The sequence below is a fragment of the Tinamus guttatus genome, unplaced genomic scaffold (genome assembly GCF_059628265.1).
Source record: "Tinamus guttatus ecotype Peru unplaced genomic scaffold, ASM5962826v1 Tinamus_guttatus_pri_ptg001022l, whole genome shotgun sequence".
NCBI lineage: Eukaryota > Metazoa > Chordata > Aves > Tinamiformes > Tinamidae > Tinamus > Tinamus guttatus.
The window spans coordinates 123,185-150,902 of record NW_028289556.1 but is presented as its reverse complement, the minus strand read 5'-3'; the positions used below and the strand labels follow the sequence as shown (position 1 = coordinate 150,902).

At 38.3% G+C, this 27,718-nt stretch overlaps 1 protein-coding gene across 2 annotated transcripts in view; it reads right to left on the bottom strand.

Moving 5' to 3' along the window:
• The window catches only part of SLC24A2 (solute carrier family 24 member 2), a 94,485-nt gene that overhangs the window by 16,485 nt on the left and 50,282 nt on the right, over nt 1-27,718 (bottom strand). Inside the window, exons 3-6 of one of the 2 annotated variants that reach the window (XM_010226160.2) lie at nt 24,673-24,781; nt 14,054-14,104; nt 7,969-8,064; nt 5,908-5,996 (exon numbers count right to left, since the gene is read on the bottom strand). In XM_010226160.2, coding sequence (XP_010224462.2) covers nt 5,908-5,996; nt 7,969-8,064; nt 14,054-14,104; nt 24,673-24,781 — 345 coding nt within the window. The remainder of the gene's footprint in view (nt 1-5,907; nt 5,997-7,968; nt 8,065-14,053; nt 14,105-24,672; nt 24,782-27,718) is intronic. The other variant, XM_010226161.2, reaches the window with a different exon arrangement.

Sequence of the window (27,718 nt, the reverse complement as noted above, 5' to 3'; positions counted from 1 at the left end):
TGGGAATAGGTGAACATGCCTGTCTTGGACAAGCAAATGGATTGCAGGGGGCATTTTTTGGATTGCTTTTTTAAAATCCTACAAGCAGAAGCAGAACAGAGATTACCCTGCTGAGCAAAGGCTTGGATGAGCAAGAAGCACATGGAGAGATGAGGTTCTGGAGGACAAGAGTGGAGGAAGAAGAATGGAATTAAGGGACTGGGAAACAGGAAACAGAAAAAAAGAACAAAAAGGATAGTGAAGTTTGGCAAAGACAAATGAGAAAATCAATGAAAAAAAAGGAAAAGAGCAATTCATTCTGCTGCATGAACTCTTGTGCAAGTCACTAATCGACAGTGTCCTTTACTCTGTCTTGAGGTCCTAGAAAGTGAAAAAAGGATGAAAGGATGAGGAATAAGACTCAGGAAAAGTATTAAGGGGAAGAAAAACCAAAAGCCTTGAACAAATAAAAGGATCTAATGAGATTTGGAGTGATGTTCTTTTTTAAAGAGGAACTTAATTTACAAATACCTCAAAATTAAAATAAACCAAAATAGTTATTTTTGCCTTTTCTTCCAATTTCAGCTTGAGTCTTCCCTTCATGAGAGGTGTGCGTTCAGTATCATACTTTGAAAGTTACGGTTTTTATGTAAGTAAAATGGATTTATTCCTTTTGCCATTGTAACATATATATTATTTAAAGTGCTTAATTTATGAAATTATGGCTCATTATTAAGATGCTTGTATCTAAGTCTCTCTCAGCTTTTTCTCAGGTAAGAGATGTGTTGCTCCTTTCATCATCTTCACAGCTCTTGGCTGCACTTGTTCCAGTAGCTCCATATCTTTCTAGCAGTGGGAGTCTAGAACTGGATCCGCCACTCCACATTTGTCTTCCTGGCAAAGCAGAAGGATCAACTCCCTCAGCCTGCAACACTCAGCCTAGTGCAGCCCATTGTTGTCTTTCTTTGCAACAAGAACACTTTGCTGGATCATGTTCAGCTTTGTATCCACTGGGCCCCACCAGGTCTTCTCTGCTGAGCTGCCTTCCAGCCAGGCAACCCGCAGTCTGTCCTGGTGCATGGGGCTAAGCCCCTCGGAGTAGCGCTTGGCATTTTCCATTGATGAACTTTATCAAGTTTGTCTCTATTTCTCCTGTGTGTCAAGGACCCTCTCAACAGCAGGGCAACCATCTGGTGTTTTAACGACTCCTCTTGGTTTTGTCTGAGATTGCATTCAGTCCCATCATCTAGGTCATTCATGAAGAGGTTAAACAGTCCTGCTGCCACGTCCCGGGGAACACTGCCAGTGGCAGGTCTCCAGCTGGAACTCAGGTGGCTGATCACACCTCTCTTTGGCAGCAGTTCAGACAGTTTTCAGTCCACTGAAAACTGACCACTCATTTAGCCTGCACAGCTTGTCTATGAGGATGTTATGGAGAAAACATAAAAACCCTGAAGTTGAAATCAACAATACCGTCAGCTCTCCCCTCATCTGCCAAGCCAGACATCTCATGGCTTCATGAGATGCAGGCTGTCAGTCTGGTATGACTGTGCTTCTTCTGCAAGAGGGAAAAATGGCAAAGCTCATAGTGAAACTTCACAGTGGAGGAGAAAGAATTAGATCCCCATGCTCATCTTCTAGATCCTCAATGCAAACATATTTTAGAAATACTGAATGATTTGCTGTGGGAGCACAGCTATACCCAGCCGGTGTTTTTCAGGACAGTTTTTCCTGAAGACAAATTTGCAGCTTGATTCCCCAAGAAGGACAGTGCCTCTGGTCTTTTCAAGTCTCAAAGAACATCACTGGGATGTGTAGGTATTAAAAGTAAACTGCCTCGCACCAGGAAGGAAATACATTAGACTAAGCAGCATTTATACTTCATTTATACATTAGACTAAGCCGCATAAAACACTTCTTTGGACATATACAAGTGTAAAACTGAGGAGAAGTGATTTTCATACTACATTTCTGAATTCTGAGACAACAGTGCTTCTTTTAGAATCAAGGTAAAGAAAAATCCTCAGCAATTCAATCTACCAGAACTGTTTTTTTTTTTTTTTTCATGAAGCAGAGGCAAATGATGAATACTGGTTCATACAAGGACTAAAGTTAAAGAGTTTGTTGGCCAGGACTACACTGTAATGAACAACTTCTTGTGGAGAGAAGAGGAGGAGAAGAACTTGCTAAAGATTAACTGGCATATTAGCCTGTGCACTTGTTATTTCTTCTCTGAACAAAGCTGCTTGATAGAACTGGTACCATTATCTTTTAGAGCATGATTTCCTAGGGAGATGAGGCATCTGTACAAAGTTTCGGAAAGCGAGAAAGAAGTCTCAGGAGAGCAATGACCAATTTCCCTTCTTCTAACTATCATCAAAGAAAAGGCTGTGTGATGCTCTGATCCGATCCTGTGTTGCTTACACTATTATAAATCAGGAATAATCCTGGTAGCGCCCATGAAGTCAAAATACAAAGCAGAAGGAAGCTGAGGAGTGCTGAGTTCATCTGTTTCCATTTTTTCTCTTTCTTGTTTCTTGGAGGGGATGAACAGCTAAGGAAGCAGTTGGATATTTTGGAAACTGGCAGACTGTGCAAGCTTGGATGTAGTAAACAGATTTACCTTGGATGTCAATGGGAGAAGGAGAGGATATTGCTTTTCTTGCTTTTGTCCCTCCTGACCTTTATTCTTGCTCTTTTTATTGTCTCTTTCTCTCTGCCTCTCTCTTTCTCTGTTCGTCATCTCCTACCCATCTCTGTCATCTGTTCCATTTTATTAACTTTCACCATGTATCTCAAGAGGTCCACAGCTGGTTTCAGGGTGATGACACAGCTCAGAAAAGCATACCAAGAGGCTATGCACAAATAGCAAGGCAATATGTTGAAGAAGGATTACTGTACGTTTGAGAGTATGAATAGCGCCTCACAGGGAAGTAAGGTTCTAAGTGCTAAAGAAATCTATTTATTTTTATTTACTTTTATTCCTAAATACATAGAATGCAGCTAATTATTATTACAACTCTTTATATATATATATATATATACACAATCTTTTTTACATATATATGTGTCTGTGTATATAGATATAGGTATATAAAAATTGCAAAACAGATTTCAGCATATCAATAACTGAAACAGCATGAAATAGCAACTGTCTAGTTATCACTGGAAGAAGCCAAAATTAGAAAAGCCACCAGGGAAGGAGCCATCATGGTCTGTCTCAAAATGCTATTAGGGGATTGCTATCTGTTATAGTGACAGGATGTGCCTAAAATCCTTTCTTTTGGATTGGCAGAGCTGGAACTGCAGAATCACTCCTGCACCAGCTACAGACTTCTCTGCTTGGTCTGTTTTGTCACCCTGATAAAGGCAAATAATGCATCCCACCCCTGACACAGCACAGTACATTTTCAGAATGTCCTAACGCTTGCTGAATTTAACATAAAAGTACCCCAGCATGCCTCACTGAAAATTTGAGATGTCTAGTGGAAATTGGGAAAAGAAAGGGGGATGACATTGTGGAGTAATTTATTCCTGAAAAAAAATATGTTCTTATCCTGCAGTTGTTTGAAATCAAAACCATTCTATTGGATGATGAGGTTGCTTGACCTTGCAGATTTATGAACAAACTCAAAAACCCTTCATTATGATACAAGAAGATAGCATATGGCCACTGCTGTCTGTGAGATATGATTGCTTATGATTGCTTTCTGTCATTGTTTCCACTGAACAACCTCAGAGAAAAACTTTATGAGGCAAAATCAGTTTTATTCTGAAGTTTCTTTCCTCCAGATCTTGAATTTTTCTATGACCCGCATAATAATTTCTACACAACTTAATGGGTTCTGCCAAGGTGTGCCACCGTGATATCACCATGATATTAGTCCTAGTAAAAGAAGTCTAAAAAATACACTGCTTTGTATTTCTTACTTTTTTTTGCTAAACTGAAAAAAAAAAAAAAGTTTAAGGACGTAAGGATGTATTTCACTACAGTGGTGAAGCCAGACTCTAGAATAGGGTCCAGATACATCTGAAAATTGATTTGTACTTACTTTAAAAAGCTCAGTGTTAAAATACTGTAAAAGTAGAGTGCTGAAAAATTTTATTAAATAGATTATACTCACATTGTTTACTTAAGAAAAGTATTTTGTTGGTCTGACGACGGTATTTTTTGTGGCTTGTCAGCCTGGACAACTAGCAGAAAATATAATTAAACATTCTACTTTGTTCTTCTTTTCACAGGAGATTCATTATCATTATATGATTATTCAGGATGTCAAAAACTATCCTTCTGTTTTAGAACCTTGGTTTTGATTCACTGTTTTTTCCTGTTTCTGAGGTCAAAACTGTCTGTAAGCAGTGAAGAACTAAAGATATCTGTCCATATTTGGTGCACCAGCTGGCAAATGGCCATAATTATCTTGTCATTTTTTCCACTTCTAGCTTTGTAAAGCAAACAGAAACTCTTCCCAGGGACATCCTACTATGTTTTTTCCCTGTCTTGCAGACAGCTGCACAAAACTGGATGACTTCCCTTGTTATAAGTATGTTCCAAGAAAAATTATATTCCTTGTGAGGAATAATTGTGTTTGGGAAGTGACCAACAGAAATAAATAAACACTGTTAGTTGTATACCACTTTTACTTTTTCCTATGTCTTGCAGTACCTCTGAAGCAAAGAATTTTACTCAGCTAGTGACATTGCTGAGATTGTGAGCAAGTCAAGATTGTTTATGATTTAGACTAGCAATCCTAATAAACGAAAAGCAAACACATCCAATGACTTTCTGTTTCATGATTTTGTTGCGTGCCAAAGCAAGATATCTCATTCCCCTTCTAGCAAAGGGAAGCTCCTGCCACTGCTCAAGCTTCTGCAGTAACTCTCGTGTACCTACAGCTTTTGGAAAAGGCTTGAGGAGTCATCTGCACAAACATTATACACTACATATAACCATTATACAAGCTTCTGTGTCAAAGATTATCCTTAACAAATCTTTTCCTATAAGGGACTTTTAGCAAAGTCAATTCACTGGCATTTTTCCACTCATTTGCCTACTTGGGAATTAAGCGGGGTTTTTAAGACTTAAATCTTTTGAATGCATAAAAAAGGCATTGAGAGGACCCAATTTCCACTGCACTTGAGAATTACATCTTTTTTACCACTAAACAGAAGTTATCTCATCTCTACAGCTATTTCAGTAAACCATAGAATCACAGAATCACTACGGTTGGAAAAGACCTTTAGGATGATCAAGTCCAACTGGAAAGCCATCACCACCATGCCTGCTAAGATGTGTGACAAACACAGTTATGCAATAAACTGATTGCTGTCTGCAAAGGGTGTATGTTAACACAATTATGTGTTCAATGTCTTCTTTTGCTGAGTTTAAGTACGTCTTATGAATGAGACTCAAAGAAACATCAGTATAGCATATTTCATTAGGATTAATTTATTAGCTGTCTCAAGATTTTGCTTCAAAAACAGAACCAAAGAGTTCCTGTACAGTTCCTTTGTAACTACTTTTAGCTATGACATGAATTACAGCATCAGAAGCTACCTGATGCTGTAAGATGTTAAGAGAGCAAATTCTATGCAATGTGATAATAAGCAGACAAGCAATAGCCATTAGCTGTATTAAGAGCTATGGACATAACTTCTTGTCTGATAAGCAGAAAAATATTTCTGAAAAGAATTCAATTCCAAACTACTGGCACTGCAAGGCACAGGAGGCATGAGAAAAAGAAATTTTAGATAGCAATACATTTTCTTATATATTGGGTTTTGTTGAGAATGAAGAATATACATATTATAGCCTGTTCATAACAACAGCTACTTACTATTAGGATGTGTACTTTCAGTGAAAAGCAGAAACAATCTCAGAATATGTCTGCCAAAATTAATATTAAAAAGAGTAAAAAAGACATTAACCTCTTCTTCCACGTTATGGGCGATCCCATTCTGCACTGGTCCTGAATCACTTGGTGGTGTTACTGCAACTTCCACTTTTGTACTTTTTTCTGTACGTCATCCATAAACAGGAAAAAGAAAATGACAGAATAGCATATTAAATAACAAATTCTTTAGTGAATTTTTTGTCATATCTAAGCCATCAAATATTGGTAATGGACCAATATATCATTTACAAAAAAACAGAGAGAGAAATTCTGGCTTCTATTCCGCCAGTATACATTTTGAATGCAGTTTGGATCAGTGGTGACTTTGTTAACTATCCTATTGGCACTTACATTCTGGAAATTTAAAATTGATTTTATGACTTTGGAGAATATTCAGTGCTCCTAACTAATTTACTTTTGCTAAAGCCGTTTTATTTATGGCAAGTGAACATTTAAGGTAAGAAGTGACATACAGCATTATACCCATACGGTAAACAACATATCAAACAAAGCCCACATAATTATCTCTGCAACCTCTGCAGAGGCGTACTGCACTATGCCTTTGCAATTAATAAAGTTACTTCCTAACAGCATTTGTATTCTTTCTTTTTCTAAAGATATGTGGGAAAAGAATAAAAGGATGATCCAATACCTTCATAACAGAGTCTTACAGCCTTCATGCAAAACCTTTACTCAGAATAGAGGGATAAAATTGAGCCTTTGAGTTCTGAATCTAGGTTTCTTCAAATTTATTCTTACCTTGACTATCTCTGAAATCTCTAAATAATTATCATATGTACTAGATAAAAATGTCAATGGCCAAAAATCCCTTGGACAATATGAGGTTATAAAGCGCTGTCTAAATTGGGTTCAATGTTCCTTGCACACAGAGGTAAATACAGCTATGTGGTTGCATTACTGCTACCCTGAGACTACTCTTAATTAAAAATCTGAGTGGAGTGCCAGACTGCCTGTAATTATTTCAGTGCATTTGGGCTGTCTCTTAACCCCACATGCAGCATTATAGTGTATTAACAGAGCATCCCACCCAATTGCTTGACTCTGCAGGCAAACTGTATCTAAATATAGTACAAGGTCAGAGAAAGTATCAACTGATAAAACAATTCAGCTTTTATCAGACACACTTGCATCTGGTTTTTTAATGCAGAGAACATGCAGTGGTAGAGAAAAGAGGGTTCATGGCAGGGATTTCTTTCTAATATATGAACTTCTGAACTAAAGATAAATTCCTATCCTTAATGGGAAAACACAGTAAGCTGATTTGGTACAAGAGTAGCATATGCAAGCCTGATTGATTCACTGCAACTCATAGATGCACATATCAAATCCTAAATGTGCAGGCTCTTTTTTATTATTGTGGTAAGAATGCTGTCACCTGAAATGTGTATATTGCTAGAGCAGTGTTTCTCGACCTCAAGAACTACAGAGATTCATCTATAATTTACAGCAAGTACCTGCACAAAAATTTCTAAAGCAGTTGAATTCTCCACCAGAAAATTCTCAGGGCTCCATCAACTACAAAATGATGAAACCTGCCTTGCAATTTATAAAAGAGTGCAAACTGCACATGTGGCAGATTTCGTTATGTATGTGGACAGGGAAAAAAAAAAAAAAAAAAAACAGAGAACAAGCAGGTAGTGCTATAAACCAGGCATGGCTGCCAGAGCTATTCGTTTGGCCCCTGGGGATGCTATGGACGTGCAGAACTGCTGAAGCAAAACAGGTTTTGTTCAGCACAACCAATTATGGGAAAATAACACAGCATGGTCAGCTCCTGCGCCAACCTTTCGAAGTTCAGTAAACTCATTGAGATTTCAAATTTTGCCTATTTCTCTCATGTCAAAAATTAGCATTGCACTCCTGCATTTTCCCTACAGGAAGTCATTATAACGTTTAAATCAGCCCAGCCCTCTCCCTGTGTTTTACGCTTTTTCATATAGGTAAATAGAATAGTTATTACTAGCTTATCTCAAATAAAGTAGAGAGGGAAATTTGGCTCTAAGTATTTTCAAGCAAAATAGGAGAGTGAATGAGCCCCGAGGGACTCGTGGTGGGTCTGTGCTGGGGTGCTCACCGTGACTAGCAGGTCCGTTCCGTCTCTCGCCGTCTTCCACCTGGCACTTCTTTTTGGCAATCTTATGAAGAATTGAGGCCCTCTCCTTGAACTTTCCTAAAAGAAAGGATTACCATTATATAAATGTAGACATTTTGAGAGGCGAGGCTTCCTGGCGACAGCTTAGGCTGCATAAATCAGTGCCACTAATCCATTTCCATCCCTTCCCAAGCAGCAAACGTTATTAAACACTTTCCTCTGATGTCCTGATATATACTTACTACCCATATACTCTGAAACATACTTACTATTTTCTTTTTAATAGAAATAGTATAAACTTTTTTATTATTATTATGAGAAATCAGCAAACAATTGAACAAGAAACTGACAACAACAGAAAAAAAATCTTTTTCTTCTGAGGAAGTCACTGAAGTTCCACCTATGAAAGTGCTGGTGTAGAATTTCAGCCCAAACAGAAGATGAGTAAAGATAACAGCACAGGTTCAGGTCTAAATTAGGAGCAAAATAACACAGAATTTCAGAGGAATCCATAAATCCTGTCACACTGACTGTGGTCACTTTGTCAATTTGTACTCAGCTGTGTCCCTGTGACTACAGACACTTCAGAAGGACAAGAAAAAATCATCATAACAAACAATTTTCATAAAAGTTTCTCAACTTGCCAGATGGCTGAGATCTCTCATCAAGTTATCCTTGAAGAAAATAGAGATCTACTCAGAACTCATCATATAGACTCTATCTGGGACAAGTTGTCTACTCCTAAGAGAGAAATCACTTTTCTGTCACTTTTTATTCGTTATTAAGTCCAAATTTTATATTTAAAGTAGACAATGTCAAAGATGGCAAACATTAAGTGAAATTAACCCAGTCCTTCCTCTAAGTTAGTTTTCTTACATTACAACTCTTTGCATAGGTTATGACAGTTTTTGTTTTGTAGGAAGATGTCGTGTGCATTCTTTTGACTTTTGTTCTCATTGCTATTATTCCTCCTCTTTCCTAAAATATAATTGGATAACTACAGTACACTTCTAATGAAAAACATGAATACCAGACAGGGCTCTTAATTCTTCATCTCCAGTTCAAAAAAAAAAAAAATCATTGAAAGCTGTCCAACTGGTGCTGCCTTTGCTGCAAAAAGGGTGCAGGCTCAAGGCTAAAATATTTCAGTGGAATCGAATAATTGATTAATGGTGGGAAACAGAAGTCATGAGTGAACTTGGTGAGATAGATAACGCAGCATCACTGTTTCTAAGTTGAAATACAACACATGCAAGAATGAATCATGGGTCAAGAAACAAATCCTCTCACCCCTCTCACAAGAGGGAGCTTTTCAGAAACAGTACCATTAAAAGAAATTCATCCAAAACTCTGTACCAACACTTTCATATGAACAGAAGCTACATTCTGCTGTGTAATGGGACTAGCACATAGCATTTGGTGGGAAATGGATTTAATTTTTCAACAAAACACCTCAAAATTATAAAAATAACACAACAATTCAATAAATAAGCACTGCCCTTTCAACAACCTCAGTCTTACCATAAACAAACCACACTCAAAAACAATAGTTAGCATTTAAGAATATATTGTTAAGTTTTTGGTATATAAAGCTTCAAGTAACATTAATGCTTCAAGTAACGTTGCCTGCAGAAGAGCACTGCAGAGATGAACACGACAAAAAGAAAACCACCTCCTTATTTCAGGGCAGGCAGTCAATGCCAGATATTTCATTTAGGAAAGGAAAAAGAGAAAAATACCTAAAAAAAAAAAGGAAAAAAGAGAGAGAAAGGAAGGGAAGTGTTCAGGTTACAAGATGTGCTCAAGAGAGAAAGAAAAGAAAACAGAGGCATACAAATAAAATCGTATTTCCAAATATTTTATGCAGAAATGTTGGAAAAGGTTCTAACTCCATTTGAAGCAAATTTAGGGGGAAAAAAAGAGCCTATCCAGAAGCATGTGTAGATTTTCAGAGGTGGCTGCATAATTTTCATACCCCTTGCTCATAGATTACTGGTGGTAAGCTTCAGAGTACAACTTCACTTCACACATTTTAGTATTTGGCTTATGATGTCACAAATACAAACAACATTTTTGGAAGCAAAGCAAATGAAGAATGTGAGACTCTTCTGAAATATTATCTGTAGAAACAACGACATCTTCATCTTCTCCAGGTTGTTTTTAATTTAAGGTTCATTTTTAAAAACATTTCAATTAGAATAATGCAGAGTTTTACAGGGATACTCTTGTTTTGTTTGGAATTGTTTAGTTCTGTTTAGGGAAGCTAGAACTATTATTGAACTGAAAATGAAATGTCTCTATAGAGACTAACTCTGCTTTATATAAGCTTAAAATTTAATTTGTTTTCCTCAACTGTTATCACATTGTCAAGGGCATCCCTCCATGCTTCAGAAGGAGTTTCCTACCTAGGCTTTAGCACTGAAGATACACATCCACCACTTCACTCACAGGACTACTCCACAGCTAAAAATGGCGGACAAGGAAATTAAACTGATCATTTGTAATGAAAAGACTATTTTTCTTCATTTTTCTTCCAGAGAGTGCATTGTTTATTGCACATAGTCTTACTTAATTCACTTCGATTTGGTTTGCTCAGTAAGGTGAACAAGAAGCGGAAAGAAATTATTAAAAGACAAAAATTGACTATGGAAAGCATAAAACAGAAGGGCCATTGCAGGTGAACACTACTGCCTTTTCCTCTATAGATGGCTAATTAAAACTTGCTTGGCAAAGGAGAAGCCCAGGGATGCACCAACACTTCAGGGAATAAGACCTTAATGGGATGTTCCTAAACCATTCATATATAATATAAAGCCCCAAAGATTCATTTTTAGGCACAGACCTTCTCTCACTCTTCAGCTGGAATTACTACGATAAACCACAGGAATTTCATGTAACTGCACTTCCTTCTAGCAGAAGGTTTGCACTGCAAATTGCATTTCTTTCTAGCAAAGGTTTTGTCTTTAACAGCCCTATGTACTACGAGTTTGATTGTCTAAAGTAGTTTTTACATCATCTGCACTTTTGATGTAAGCATTTTACATTATTATGCATACATCAATCTCATTTACATGACAGTCCAGATCTGAAGATTCTTGAGTCCACACACCCCAATTAGGATAAATGATTTTAGAAAATTCTTATGAAAATTAAGGTAGCTTAAAGCTATATTGGCTATATTTGAATACATGAAAACAATTCAGCATTGCATAATGTACACATGCCTTGATCTGCATGAGTAACTCCAGCTGGTATCTTTCAGGAGTTCAACTCCTGATCAGGGTTATAGTAAAAGTCCTTTGATTGTAAACCAGATTACAGACTCAGATTCTCTGACTCAGAAGTCCTTGATTATAGAGAAATATATTTTGGGAAATCTACTGGATTAAAAGAAAAAAATCAAGACTGTGCCATTTGTCTGATTTTCTGCCTCTAACTAAATGCAAATTGCTACATCCCACAACACTAGCAATGCTGCCAAGCTCTCATGAGTCACAAGGTGTCAAATTTAAGGCTGCCTAGGCAACCTAACCTGTGCCTGCCTGGTCTGATGAAGGCCAGTTAGGGAATAAAACTGCGGATCACAATTGATCAGTTCCAGAAATTTTCTTACAGTCCTTCAGTTTTCATGCTAAAAAGTCATCAAAGTGTCACACGAATACACGAATCTGCACGTACATGCAGATTTTTCAAGTTCCCATCTGGTTCCCATCACATTTTTCCCTAAGCAGGGCCTGTTCAAACAGCAATTAATCTAAAGTAATTTTCAGATCAAACAGGAGCTAACAAAACAGCAGAGTTCAGTTGCCAAGGCCTAGGGCACAACAGCCTTCTGAATGATTTACTATATTGGTGTTGTCATTTTTTGCCTCTTCTTCTTCTTATGCTACATCAAGAATTGATGTGCCTTGTGTGTCTTCATCAGAGGATTTAAAAGATTTATCATCCCATTTCACTCAGGGCTTGAGGACCCTGACACAAGCATGTACTCTACCAGAAAAATAAAATGCACAGATTTTTAATTGGGTTTACATTTTTCTATACATAACTCTAGGTATAAAAATGTATAGAAAGCTCAGTTAAAAAGAGGAAAATGAAGAAGAAAAAAAGGATAAGGAAAAGAGGTGTGATGCAGAGTGCAAGTTCAAAATATAGCATGCTTTGATCTAAGTTCAGCTTCTGGGATACCCTCTTCAATATTTGCTCTTTGAGGACATATAAAAATGATAAAAATGAATGACAACAGCTGTATTTGGGAAGCTAACCCATACCATAGATTCCTATCAGTGTTAATACTCCTAAAGACAAAAAGTGCTTCCTTCCTTGCTTTTGCTACTGGAAGAAAATATGCAGTAGGTCTTGAATTATTTATTCATGAAGGGTGCTCTCTAAGGTGACATTAAATATTTATCGAATTATAGTCAGCATAGGCATGGTAATAATATATAGCGGTTATATTGCTATATACAGTAGGAAGGTATGTATATTTTCCCACAGATAACTATATTTAACTACCTCTAGGATAATTATACAACTTAGAAATCTATTAATGTAGTGATGGTAGATTTAGTACCCCAGGGAAAAAAAAAAAAAAAAAAGCTCACTGTAACCAGCTCTGAGGCTACAATGAGAAAGGACATTTGTAACTTGATAGTGATAAATAGTGAGACAAGATGTATCACAAAAACTTTAGCTGTGGTAGCTCTGTCTGAGGGACCTTAGTTAACAACTCATTTCCAATGCTCAAGAGAAGTATTTTAACATCTTAAACATCAATATGTGCAGTAAAGTCCCCTTGCAGACATCTATTATTTCCCACCATCTTTGTAAATGGGTGAATTTCCCAGCTGGAAAACTATCCATACCAACTGGACCTTGTATGTTCTCTAGAAGAAATCAGCATCCGGTAATACTGGGCCAAAGGTGCCAGAAACTGCCTGTGAAAGCAGGGCCCAGAATAGTGTGGTTGTATGACACTGTCAATGGCAAATGGAGAAAATGGGATATAGTCAGAACCTAACATTTACTTTTCCTGGAGAAATGGCCAGGTGCAGTCACATAATCAAGGTTTTTATTAGAACATTTTAAAATTAGGATTAATCTGAACTAGAAAATAGCAAGAAAGTAGCTTTTCTAAAAAAAAAAAAAAAAAAGAAAAGAAAAAGAGACTCAAGTCGTTCATCTCATATTCTGTGATTAAACTTGAGTAGGAATAGTTAGTTAACTTTTCTACTGGCCTGGCATTTATCTCCATCTTCCGGCAAGCCATTCACTGCAAAGCTGAACATACATGAAACCCTCTGCCTGGCGCTGTAATCAGAGAGAGGCACAAGAGGCCTTGATCTACCCACAATCAGGTCTCAGTAGAGGAAAACTTCCCAATTGCACAAATGCTGATTGAAGCACATGGGGGGAATTAAGCACATGCTTAACTACTTTCCTGAATTAGCATTATAAACGGCAGTACTTTTGACTCAGCTGAAAAATTCTCTGAGATTTCACTGAGCACTGATTCAGGCCCTAATTACTTCCCACTTGTACTGCAGAATCAGGATTTTATATATTTTTTGTATTGCAATTAAGCATACAATTAACATCCTAGAAATAGTGAAGCCTATTTTTTTTTTTAATTTTTGGAAGAAGTTTATGCATTACTTTTGAATAACACAAAAAACTGAGGTAATTTAATAAACGTTCTCAAACTGAGTCATTTGAACATCCATAAATGATCTTAAATCTTCTTAAATACACTATAAAACATGACATCACTGTAAGCTCTGTTACACAGTTCAGTATAATTTGTGAGTATAGATTTGCATGTATGTCCTTCTTTAATAAACACATTTCCTTATCTGAAAGAAGCAAAACTGAAAAGCTGATGGCAGTAACCTGAAAAGAGAGCGACAACTGATTACATTGACAATGAAATCATGCAAAAAAGAATTATTCAAAATGAAAAAAGGAAAAATAGTACAAAGTAAAATAAAAGAAAAAGGAAACACATAAAAGATGCTTAAAGAAGGACTTTACAGAAAGCTCATACAAACAATTCTAAAATATTTCTTACCTTCTTCAGTCATTGTGTCATAATATTTTAGGTTTCCATATGATCCAAGCTCTACAACATCACAGTAAAAGACACAAAGATAAGGAACCAGCAGACATTCAAGAAATGTACATGTTTTTGCATGTGCTTCATAAACTTCACAGTGATTATGCAAAAAAATTCTGCGGGACAGTGAAACATGGATTACAGAGATAGCAGAGCCTTTCCCCCCAGGAAATTTCACAAGTCACTTGGTTTAGTTAAATGACCTGATAGAGTGAAATGCCAGGAGCATCTCTGAAATCTGAAATTCAGCCTTTTCAAGGTGGTTGCCAATTTTTGTGCCTCCATACATAATAAACCTTGACAGGACCTGATCACACAATAAATCTTGACAGGACCTAATCAGCAGGAGCTTTGGAAACTAAGTTTTTTAAAGTGTCTCAGGGCAGGCATCCAAATACGCATTAGCTAAAGAGTTCATGATTCTCTATATGAGAATATACATCTTCTTTTATAAGATGCTGCTTTACAAACATTCTGATGCTGACTTGCTGTAGAGGAGTTACTTAATTTGAGCACTCTAATTATGCATGAGATCAGAAAAATTTTATTTATTCACGTCATCAGGTGTTATAAGATCTAAATTAAATTATTAATTAATGTGTTTATTAATTTATTATTAATTAGATTTATTAAATCATTAATTAGATCTAAATGCCACACATTATTATGGTCTATCACAGTAGAGGAACAAATGGAAAGTAGAGCTCTTCAGGGCCTTAGCTCTATGCTTCTATGTGACAGATTCTGGTACAAAATCTCAATCCTCCAGATGTTACTTTATATTTCATTCTTTTTTTCTTAAAGTTTTGCATGCACATCTACATAATAATTAATATAGGTTTCAAAATCCTACAAAGCAGGACAGAGCACAAGCTGCACAAACCTAAGGAATTTGTATGCAATTTCACTCTGTCTTCATTCCTTATGTAAAACTTTACAACTGAACTTCTAAGCATTCAACCTTTTTAAACAGTCCAGTTATAAAAATGGGTATTTAGCAATTTTATATTAGTGTTTTCTATGCAATTATTCTCTATTGATGTTTATGAAAGTACTTAAACTAATTATTTTGTTTTGATGCACACTATAATCTTTCAATATTTATTCCACATGGGTGAATTTCGATGGAAATATTGCCTTTAGCTTTTAACTCTAAAATATTGTGGTGACATGCTGATACTGGTACTTTACCTGGTGCTTTCAAAGATCCAATTTTTTATTAATTTGCAGATTCTTGAATCTGCAAAACAAACATTTTTTACATCACTTGTATACTAAGAAGTGCTTTATGGCATATACCTAAAAAATAGGAACTTTTATTATAGTTGGAATTTTTAAATAGAATTTCACTTAAACGTAAATATTGTTTCAGGGACATACTTTAACAAAATCCATTGCAATGACTGATAGTGTTATTCTACAGTACAGACTGTCCTTATATGCACATAAGTATGCCTATAATCATATGGTATTAGAGGTCTCTCAAGCCTCTCAAGGCATAGAAAGACATCATTTGAAGAAATATTTTTTATGTTGCTTTGAAATGATGCAGTTATCATGTACTGTCTTGTAAAGGTATTCTTAATTCTGTAATATAATGTTGGTTGCTGCTTTTATACAGGAAAAGCTGTTGTCCTAATGTCTTGATTTTAGCCTGAGAGGCCCAAATTCCTTATCCCTAGACAAGGTGTCCCCTGTGCAAGGCACCAGGAACCTGGCGTGATGCTCGATATTGGCACTGGGCATCATCAGCCCGAATGCTGGGTTTGTGTCCACTGGAGGATGGGAACAGGCAGGGATGTCCATGCTGGAAAAAAAAATAAAAGCCGCAGCGGAAGGCAACTGGGGTACTGGCAATCAGGTTAAGGTCTGCGGTTGCTTCAGTTCCTGCTGAAATGATATAGGTACGGCAGTCGGGAAGGAAAAGCAGGAGGCTCGGACTGTAGGAAAACGGAGAAAAGGAATGAACAGACCCATGCAAGTGCACGGCATTAACGCTAGGCATGTCCTAAGCACTTGGACAGCTCCAGCAATTCAGCATGCCAAGCTTGAATCCTCGCAGTTGGCAAAGCTATTTCCAGGAAAAACACTAATCTTGCTGTTGTCCCCAGGCTGCTTGCAGTCCCCAAAGCTCTTATAGTACTATACCCAGAGCAGAGCTGTTTTATACAAACCACAGCACTGTGATGATGCTAGAAACCACCAGCTACACTTACATAAATTGTTGGGTTGATTTCAACAAATAAATGTGTGTCAGTGCTGTTCAACAACACCAGAGGTAAAAGAATTGGATTCTAAATCATTATGGTAAAAAACAAGTAAGCAAGCAAACAAACAAACAAACAAAACCCACAGAACACTATTAAAGATCAATCAAATTTGGCTTGGCTTGGTACCTCAGATTTGTGTGAAATATATTTCAAACACAGCTGCAGAAGAAGACTGTTCCCAGCAGTTTGTGTGTGCCAGGAACCATGGAAATACTCAAGAGATAAAAGCCAGATGCCTCCAAATGGATCCTATATGATGTCACTGATTTAAAAGCCCTATTCAGATTTGTTGCTAAGATACTATTACAAATTAATATTAATCTGATCAAAACGTTCCAAAACAAAGGTTTACTTAATTTATACTTCACAGCTAAACCCAGACACTCTTATTGCCTCTTACTTTTTTCTGCAGTAAAATTTGGGCATAAGGCTGTTTTTTAGTGTTTATTTTTGAATTTTCCTGTTAAAATAGGGTTCTGTTTAATATGATTCTAAGTGAACTCTGACTGAATTGAAGTGTAGTTTTAAAATGTTGTAAGTTTTCAACTCTTTTAACCATCTGATATTAAATGGAAATTGGAAGTCTGAAATAGCATGATAAAGGCTGCTTAGAAATAGACCAAAAAAATCCAACACTTTGAAAATTTGACAATTCTAGTTTCATGAAGTTACAAGTTCATATATATTCCCCAACTTAAAAAAAAATCCAACAGATATATTCTGAATGTTCTATGTTGCTTTTACCTTTTTCACCTTAAAGACCCAAAAAAGACATTTTATTAGGCAAAAAATCTAATCAATATTAGAATAAACACAAGAAGCTCATTTCAAAATTATTGTTAAATTCTTGAATTTGAATTCGGATTGAATTCTGAGTAATTTAAGTTGCTTCAAGACCTAGAGATTTTAAATGTTTAGCTATCTGACTTCAGAAATTCTGGAGATTTGTCTGCCACTGATTTAAATTGATGCCTACTATACATTTGGCATTGCAGAATACTTTTAAAATCCTAAAAGCTTGAAAAATACAGTTTTCATACTGATCCTACTTACTTAAAATGTCTCTAGTCTAAACTTCAAAGCCTTACAAATAATTTCTTTCAGGCAACTCCGTGGTGGATTATAATGAAATATTCCCTTGCAGACCCTTTCAGGTTGATGTGCCTTTCTAAAGTTCAGCACACAGGATGGCTTTGCAGATCATGGAGAGGTTGTAAGGAAGAACAGAGGGACAGGATATCTGTAGTTATCAGCAGCATTGTGCAACCCCACATGCGGCGTGGTTCCTGCTGCAGAGGCCCCTGCAGACACCTGGCTGAGAACCACCATCAGCACAGCAGCCCCCACGGCCTCGTGGAGGGGAGAGGACACAGAAATGCAGCTTAGCAGCCAATCCTGGGCAGTCATTGGGGCAATTCCTTCCTTTTTGCATGTGTTTTCAAGTCAGAAGAGAATGGTAACCTTACTTGACATTTCTAAAGGATGACAGCACTTGCCTTATTATCTGTTATTTTCTATTGCATGTGTAGTTGCTACACCATATCTAAGCAAACAGAAGGAAAAACATCATTAGTCAACCGTTCTGTATTAGTAGTAATTTCAACCAACACTCCTAAATGCTCAGTGTACTCTTGCCAGATGCAATCAATAAGTGTTATAGGTACTATCTGCAGTGAAACACTAACATCTGCCTGTTAGTCCTGTGTCCCAGCAACTTGGGAAGAAAAAGTGGCCAGTATGTCCAGCTCCAGGGCCTCAGATATTCACTGTAGTCACATTATGTCAGAAATGAACTTGGTTCAGAGTTTCTAAGAATGCTTGGTCAGACACACAGCTGCTTCAAAGAAAGGAGCCTCTGTGCTAAAACTGTTATCCTAAAAGTATTAATGAAAGAGCTGATTAGTGAAGTATTAATGAAAGAGTTTCCTCAGATTCTCAGAATTTCAGGAATTGGGCCTTTGTATTTGTAAACACAGAAATGTACTGTGGATTGCTCAGACCAACACAATGTTCCTACCTTGCATAAAAATACACACCCACATCAAAATTCTTGTCACATTTCTTTTATATATATTCCACAGGAATTAAAATATCTTTATTCAAAGTAAAGTTACTAAAGAACAATCTGTACAGGCAATCCCTGATTTTTTTGTGTAATTCCTCTGTCGCATTTTCTTGACCTTCCCAGTGTCTGATTTCTGCAGTTATAAAGGTGCTGTGGCATAATCCTTCTTTAAACTCGGTGGAAGCTTAGCTAAAAAGCAATTGTGAAGCATTTGGGAACAAGCAGGGTGGCAGTGAGTATCTTTTTGTGCATTGATGAAATTGACTTATACCATTGTATATACAGTGATATTGGTAAGATTGGGAAAAAAACTTCCTTCATGGTGGTAGGAATAGTACTGGTGATCATTTTCAACTATGCTGCTGGAGAGTGTGTAGCTGATTTCAAGAGCCAAACACCAATAAATAAGTAAAACCAGTATCTTATAACTACCTTCTAAATACCTATATATCCTGAAACTAGTTTTACAATCTGCAGCATATCAGAAGATGACCACATCCTTTCCTTAAACAAACCTTAAAGTGTGATAGTCATGCAGATATGGAGATGATGAATAAAGCCCTGAAACTTTGCTTGCAAGCACCTTCATGCCTTTTAAGGAATACCTTCACAGGACTCAGCCTTACCTATGGATTATTCTTGTGAGAAAACAGGAGATTTTGCCTAACTTTTTGTAGGCTAAGGCTATTGGTACAGTAGAAGAGTATAAATGAAGAGTATAAATCTCTTCCAGGTATTCATACTCATAAATTCAACCAGTGAAGGGTTGAAAAATGTAAGACAAAAGGAGAAGAGAAATGAAAAAGAGGCTAGAAGCTGATAAGTAAAATTGAGAGTGAACTTGCAGTCAACAATTATGACTTGAAAGCAAAAAAAAAAAATCTCGTAATCATGAAAGGGGTTGGACTAGATGTCCCTTCCAACCTCAACCAGTCTGTGATTTTGTGATCCTAACCTATTACTGGAGGCAGAAGGGATTTTTTTGTGCAAGGGGTTGCTAGTACAACCCTGAAAGTCAGTTCCAAACAGTGCTTCAGAGCATACAACAAAGGATTTATTTTGGTAATCCATGCTTATTTTTCAATAGCCTTCCAAGCACAGCAGGCACAGGGAAAGGGAAAGAATACATTGAATCTGATAGACCAGATTTTTTTTTTTCTAAAGAGTAAAATGTATGAAATTTATGTTTATTTAAATAAACAAGTTTTCACTGATGAGCTTCATGTGAGAATAAACATGAAAAACAGCTGCTGTGGGAGCAGGTCTCAGTTAGATCAGAGGAGCCACCCTTGGTGACAGGCTCCCCCTGCACACTGCAGCACTGCGGGATCTGAAGATGACCAACCTGCAAGACTCATCGCATCACATCGCACCACAAAGTTCTCCAGCAGATCCCACCACTGCAATTTGCATTACTTCTCCCTTCAGTGTTTCACCTACCATAGTCTCTGATCTGGGTTGGAAAGCTCTCTGGTGAGCGATCAGAGAGACCTATGTCATGACGTTAGGCAGCAAACTGATAATAAGCGTAATAAATTAATTCACTGGTTCGATCCCAAGCTGGAAGAAGTCAGCAATGGGATTTCCTAATTACAATTTAGATTGTTATTGCTCTTTGATTATACTGACCTATGGGGAATAGAAATTTCCTTCCTGAGCAAGGCAGGAGTTGAAGGCTGCCCAAGGTCTCTCTGGAAGCAGCGCTGCCCAGTCTTGCTGCTCTTAGGATATTTACAACAAATAACTTCACCCAGAGAAGCTTCCTGAAGAGAGCAATTCCAGGTATGATGCTGCAACTTAACTGAGGCCAAGAAGAAAAAAACCTAATGGTTTCATGGACTGAGAACAAAAACTGGGAGCATGTTGAATTCCTTTAACCCAAGGGGAAGATACGCAAACCCTGGCCATCAGTGCTAGGGTTTTTCATGCCACCTTAGAAAAGAATGCAACGAGCAGCCACAAATTAAGCAAAAAGACTTTGTGAGTTACAGCATTTGTAATTTTCTTGATAAATCACGAATGTAGGTTTCAAGGTTTTTTTTCCTCTCAGAGCAGTCATAGACTGTAGTGCACTTCTAAGCATTTAGTGAAGGAATTAACAGAATCGTCACCTGAGCTTTATGTAACAGAAGGTTGCTTCTCTCACAGATAACATGCAACATATTTATGTTTAAGAAAAGAAGCAATAATGATAAACAACTTTTTTGCAGAAGAACTGCAGCAAACTAACCTCTAATTTTACAGCTTGGGAACAGATCTAGAGATCTAGAGAAAGGAAAGGCACAAAACTTACAAAGATCAGTATAGATCACTGGGGACTGAGCCAGGGCAGAGATTTATATCATACTTATATGCAGAGAGTGACATCTGCATATGAGTTATATCCTTGTCACACAGGGGCAGGAGAGTTAACATCTAGCTAAATCTTTCGCTTGCTGAGGAAGATGCTTAGTTGGCCTGCAGGTCCACAACAGCAGATTGAAAAGGGGTAGCATGATAAGAAAACGGATATGGAAATGCTGTGGACAGGATTTCATCCTTCCTGTCTGCTGTTAAACTGCAAGAATGGCAAAATAGCCTAATGCTATGGATGGCCATGTTGACACTGGTACATTCCCCTTTCAGGAGAGTGATTTGCCAGAGTGGAAAATCTCTCTCTGCAGTGCCAGAAGAAGTACTTTTCACAGCAGAAAGAGTAAAAGCCAGAGAGCACCTGAAGGCAGAAAAAGCCCAACCCTCCCCTAGGCTTCTTTGTGGTGGATAGGCTGTATGATCTACAGCTTGTAGAGAAAGGATAAGTTTTCTATACATGGCAGAATGGATGAAAAAATGTCAGAAATACTTAGTACTTAACATGTCATGTTAAAATTCCTCGCATTTTGGATTGAGGCCTGGACAATGCACCAAGTCTGATGAGTCAACTCTTCTTCAAATGGGTAACGCTGATAATGAAGAGTCTATCTGACTGCTTAGTGAATGAGGGATTGCAAGACCGGCACTTAAGCAGGAGCAAATTTGGCACAGGATTTCCTGGAGATTAATGACTGGATGGGAGTAGATGATAGTCTGATGCACAAGCAATCTTAATCCCCAGAAAATGATCTATTTCTTCAATTTGATAAAAGCAAACAACAAAAAAGAATGTCATTTGGATATTTATATTTTTAATGAATGACTAGCTTTCAGTAGAATTGCAAATTTCACTTCCAGCTAATGAATATCATATATTGTTCACCAGCCAGAGTGGCTGAACCCTTATCCTAGAAACTGAGATTTTAAAGAGCAAATGTCCTGCTCAACTAAACCTATATCATTCCTGCACATCTTTCGGAATCCTGAGCCACACATCCCCTGACTCCCACTGAAAATATCAGACATTATACATCTGTTGGCACTTTGCAAGTCCACTGCTCTGAAAGAGCTCACAATCTGGTTTTCACAAAACACAGGCACAAGCCAGAGGAAAAAACAAATTCATGGTGAAGGGGGAAAGGAAGGATTGGTTCACAAATGTGGAATCATACATGAAGATGACTCATTTTCTTTGCATTTTTTGGAAAACAGAAACCTCTTAAAGTCATTTCTCATTCATTTCATACTCTTCTAAGTGCATTTTTAAAAACCTCTCAGTTAAAGCAGAGGTTGGTTGTGACTTGACAAATGAATTATTCAGGAGTAAATAACATGAGCTGGTCTACTATGAATATATTACATGTTAATGTAAAAATAAGACCTTGTGGGTCAAACTAACCATTAATAGCCATATAGCCTGCTTAAATATTCTAAAATGCTTGTGCTACCACTAAGAGGACTTAGATGGGACTCTGTGAGCTTTCCAAAGCCCTCATAAATCCACATAACAAAGCTGTTTATCCTTTTCTGCCTCTATTTACCTTGCAACCACTTAACAGAATGCAATAGTGAGCTTTATCATTGACCTAAATAGAAGGAAAAGCTGGATATTCCAGCAGCAGGGCAACAATTGGAAATTTTCATCTGATGGCAACAGTTGATCTGGAAGATGCAAAGAGACAGACAGAGCTCCCAGATTCAGAGCTCCCATGAGCAGCGGGTGCTTTTCCAGAAGTTAAACATCTGTTTTTTTCAGCCATGCCAAGTGCAGGGCTTGTGGCGTCTGTCTGGGATGCACTTTGGTGGATTGTTCCAGAAAAATGCTCCCCACCCCTTTTCTTTTTTTCTCTTTCTTTGAGTCTGATCCACACCCACTCTAAATGAGTTTCAATAAATGTTCTTTTACCCATGTGGTAGTGCACCAAGATTAAGTCCATGGTCTTTTATTACACAAGTGTAACAGACTTGTCTCTCTGGTTTATAAAAAACAGGAAACAAACAAGAATCATCTGCTTATTTCTTTACTGTGTCTATGGCTTGTTGGGAAAGAACAAGTGAAATGGAGAGAGACATGTACTAAACACCATTTGCACATTTGCCTATTATTACAGGAGACCCTTCACAAATCTATTTCCCCAGGAATTATGTTCTCCCATAGAACAGTGATGATTGTTCTAAAGAACAAAAGACTGCATATCTCAGGAGCTTCTGATGAATCCTGTCTTTTAATTCTTAGCAATGAAATGCTAGAGAAAAATTTTGGAGTCATTTACGTAATATTTATCCATTGCAGCCATCTCTGTTGAACCATGCTGAAGGCCAGGGTTATACTGACATAATGAAGAATACTATTATCTTATAATACTGAATATTTGAAAGTGTTGGGATCCAGATTTGAATTTTTTTTTCCTGTGGGCCTCAAAAGATGAGGTCCTCTGGATCACACTGTATGGTGCAGGCTTCCAATGAGGGAAGACCAGTGGGAAAAAGTTTAGACACTGAAGAAGCCAAGTGTGAGAATCAAGTGAAACAATAGAGAAAGACATAATACCTGAAAGCTCATCTTATTTCTGAGCCATTTTAAAGTCTAAACTGAACTCCACACAAAGCTATAGCTTTTATTTGGTCTTTCATTTATCATCTACTTAGTAACGGTAATAGGTTCTTCCCAACCTGCTTCTGTTCTCATGTCTGTAAATGTGAATTGATGAAACCCATTTACCTCTTCAGGCGGGAATTTCTGTTTGCATTAGCATTTAGTGCAATTTGAGACATCACCGGTGCATCTGCAGCCCAGAAGCTTTGCTTTAAAGGAAGAGTGGAGAGCAAGGGATTGCTATGAAAAACTACAATTTACAAGCTGGGATAGGAAGCCAGATAGTCAGAACTCAGCATTCTTTTCACAACAGTAGGTATACCAGATCACAATCAGGCGCTAAAATTGTCCTTGTGTTTACACAACAGCTGTAAGCTTCAGCTTTTTGAGATGAAAATGATAAAGTAAATGCGCTTTCTCCAGGAGATACAGAAGAATTCAAAAAGTACCATGCAATATTGCAATGAGGAACATGAAGCAAATTAAATGCAAAAAGTGCTATATATACTTTATAACCTTAGATGGCTGGAAGTTTTCGCTGTTATCAGTGATTTGGTCACTTTAGTTGCTCATATTTCTTTCACAAGTAGAATTTCCGAACACATAATTTCCAAGTACAACTATTACTACAACAATAAAGGTCTATAGACACACATTCACCAAACACAGACTTGGCACTATTTTTTTGGAAGTCTATCATAAGCAGATATTCAAATTACCCCACAGCAGACCAAAGAAATTATATCCTTCTCCTGATTATGTCTTTGAGTGCAAACAATACAAATTATACTACATTGGATAAAGCAAGCAAACTGTTTGCATGCAGATAATACAGAGCAACTTTTGCTGCATTATCTATAAGCTCAGTGTTTATCTACTCAAAGTCAAACCAGCAGAGTTTTCATTGTTCTTTGTATCCCATAGGACAAATGACCTATTGGTTTGTCTTTTTTTCCTAATGCGCTAAAATCAAAACTAGGGAAGAAAACAAGAACTCTGTGCAATTACAAAAGTACAAGAGTATTGAATTTCTGTATTTTTTACATTTGTGATGAAGCCAGAAGCAGAGAGAAATGGTAATTAAGACACATATAAACCAGGTAATCAATTTTAGGTAGTACCACAACGAACACATTCCTTAAGTTGAAAGTCTCCCATGACAGTGCAAAACTCTCTCAGCAAATTCAAACATCTAGAAAAGATTGGTGAAAGTAGATACAGACATGACAAATATGGGGAGAAGTAAAAAGAAAACACTTTTTTTTCTTTTTTCCAACAGAAAAAAAAATACCTTCAGCAAGTGGGTCAAGGGTGTGAATCATGAGCTGAAAGATGCTGTTCCTCATTAGACTGTTGTGGAGAGAGGCAGAGCTTCCTCCCCGCTGGAGCCGTGGCTTTGTCTAAGTAGAAAAAAAAGGGAAAGAATTTAGTGATTTTTTTTGATTGTTTGTGTTGTGGAAACAATACAAATTAATCTCATCACACAGTGAAATATTTTCAGTCATCACCTATAGCAGAGCATATTAAACTATACCCTGTATTAAGCATTGTCATGTATATGTCTTATCTCTCTGCAGAGTGTAGATCATGAGATTTATCATTAGTCTAAGAGGGCTCAGGAAAAGAGCAGGAAACAAAATGCTCACTCCATGAAAACTCTCAAAATATAAAGAAATTAAAATCCTCATACTTGCATTAGGAAGAGTTCACAACTTATTTCTTTGTAGAAATTTGTAGGTGAATCCCTGAAGGAAATTCTTATTTTAAGTACCTCCATGTATTGCAGACTTTTAGATCATGAAAATGATGGAAGACTTTGGTCCCTTAAAGACCCAAAAATCCCCCTTTTAATGACAAAACTCTTAAAATCATACAGAATATAACATATGCTTCCCTTTCGCTCCACACATCCAATATTGACTACAAAAACAGGGCTATAGTGTAGAGCGGTGTAGCAACTCACAGTATTGGGGCAGAAAATATAAGGACCTTTTAAATGTTTTATGGAATTTGTAATACATGGGTGAGGTTCTTCTGTCCAGTATGATAACTAGTGTGTTGCATATAATCTACAGAGTAAAAATGGTTCACAGATGGCAGCCTCACCCAGCCTCTTCACTAGAATCATAGAATTATTAAGGTCGGAAGGGACCTCTAGAGATAATCCAGTCCAACCCCCTGCACACGCAGGGTCACCTAGAGCATGTGGCACAGGATTGTGTCCAAGCGAGTTGCGTCTTGGCAACCTGTTCCAGTGCTCTGTCACCCTCACTGTTAACAAATTTTTCCTTAAGTTCCTGTGGAACTTCTGCTGCTTCAGTTTCCGGCCGTTTTCTCTAGTTTTGTTGCTGGCCACCACTGAAAAGAGGCCAGCGCCATCCTCCTCACTGCCTCCCTTGAGGTACTTATAGACACTGATTAGATCCCCTCTCAGCCTTCTCTTCTCCAGGCTGAACAGGCCCAGCTTCCTCAGCCTCTCCTCATAGGGCAGATGTTCCAGGCCCCTGATCATCCTTGTGGCCCTGCGCTGGACTCTCTCCAGCAGCTCCACATCCCTCTTGTACTGTGGAGCCCAGAGCTGGACACAATACTCCAGAAGTGGCCTCACCAGGGCTGAGTAGAGGGGCAGGATCACCTCCCTCGACCTGCTGGAGACGCTCTTCTTAATGCACTCCAGGGTCCCATTGGCCTTCTTGGCCACGAGGGCACACTGCTGCCTCATGGTCAACTTGTCGTCCACCATGACGAACAGGTCCCTGCTACGCAGAAGGTCAGTCCCCAGCCTGTACTGGTGTCTGGGGTTATTCCTTCCCCAGCTGCAGGACCTTGCACTTGGCCTTGTTGAATTGCATGAGGTTTTTCACCGCCCAGTTGTCCAATCTGTCCAGGTCCCTCTGGATGGCAGCGCAGCCCTCTGTGGTATTGGCTACTCCTCCCAGTTTGGTATCATCAGCAAACTTGCTGAGGGAGCACTCTGTGCCTTCATCCAGGTCATTGATGAAGAAATTGAACAAGACTGGACCAAGGACTGACCCCTGGGGGGCCCCGCTATCTACAGGCCTCCAACTAGACTCTGCACCGCCGATCACTACACTCTGAGCTCTGCCATCCAGCCAGTTCCTAATCCACCTCACCTGCACTCATCCATCCCACACTTCTGGAGCTTGCCCAGGAGGATGTCGTGAGGGATGGTGTCAAAAGCCTTGCTGAAATCCAGATAGATGACATCCACTGCCCTCATCTACCCAGCTGGTCATTCCACCATAGAAAGCTATCAGGTTAGTCAAGCAGGATTTCCCCTTGGTGAATCCATGCTGACTACTCTCGAGCACCTTCTTATCCTCCTCATGCTTAGAGACAACAGCCAGAATGAGCTGTTCCAGCACTTTTCCAGGGACGGAGGTGAGGCTGACTGTAGTTGCCTGGGTCCTCCTTCTTGTCTTTTTTGAAGACTGGTGTGACATTGGCTTTCTTCCAGTCTTCTGGCATCTCCCTTGTTCTCCAGGACCTTTCAAAGGTGATGGAGAGCAGCTTAGCAATAACATCCGCCAGCTCACGCAGCACTCTTGGGTGCATCCCATCAGGGTGCACAGTTTTGTGGGTATCGAGTTTACCTAAGTGTTCTCTAACCCCATCTTCCTTACCCAGGGCAAATCTTCCTCTCTCCAGGCACCTTCTCTTGTCTCTAGGGTCTGGGATTCCAGAGGGCTGCCCTTGGTAATCTCTGAAGTGAAGAAGACATTCAGTACTCTGTTTTTCCTGTGTCTTTTGCAACCAGGGTACCCACCCTGTTCAACAACAGACCCATATTTTCCCTGATCTTCCTTTTGCCACGGATATCCTAGAAGAAGCTCTTCTTGTTATCTTTAACATCTCTTGTGAGATTTAATTCCAAATGTTTCTTAGCCTTCCTTCTCGCATCCCTGCATTCTCTGACAGCATTCCTATATTCCTTCCAAGGGGTGTGTGCTTTTTTCCACATTCTTTATACTGCCTTCTGTTAGAGTTTTGCCAGCAGCTCCTTGCTCATCCAGGTGGGTCTCCTGCCCCCTCTGCCTGACTTGTTACTCATCAGTAACTCAATCAGTACTCAATTTTGAGTTTGGAGGAAGCGCTGCTTGAAAACTAACCAGCTCTCTTGGGCCCCCTTTCCTTCTAGAGCTCTAGCCCATGGGATTAATCTGAGGAGATCTCTGAAGAGGCCAAAGTTGGCCCTCCTGAAGTCCATTGTTGCAGGGCTATCTACAGCCCTGCTTCCTTCTCGTTGGATCCTGAATTCCACCAACTCATGGTCACTGCATCCACCTTCACATCTCCAACAAGTCCCTCTCTATTTG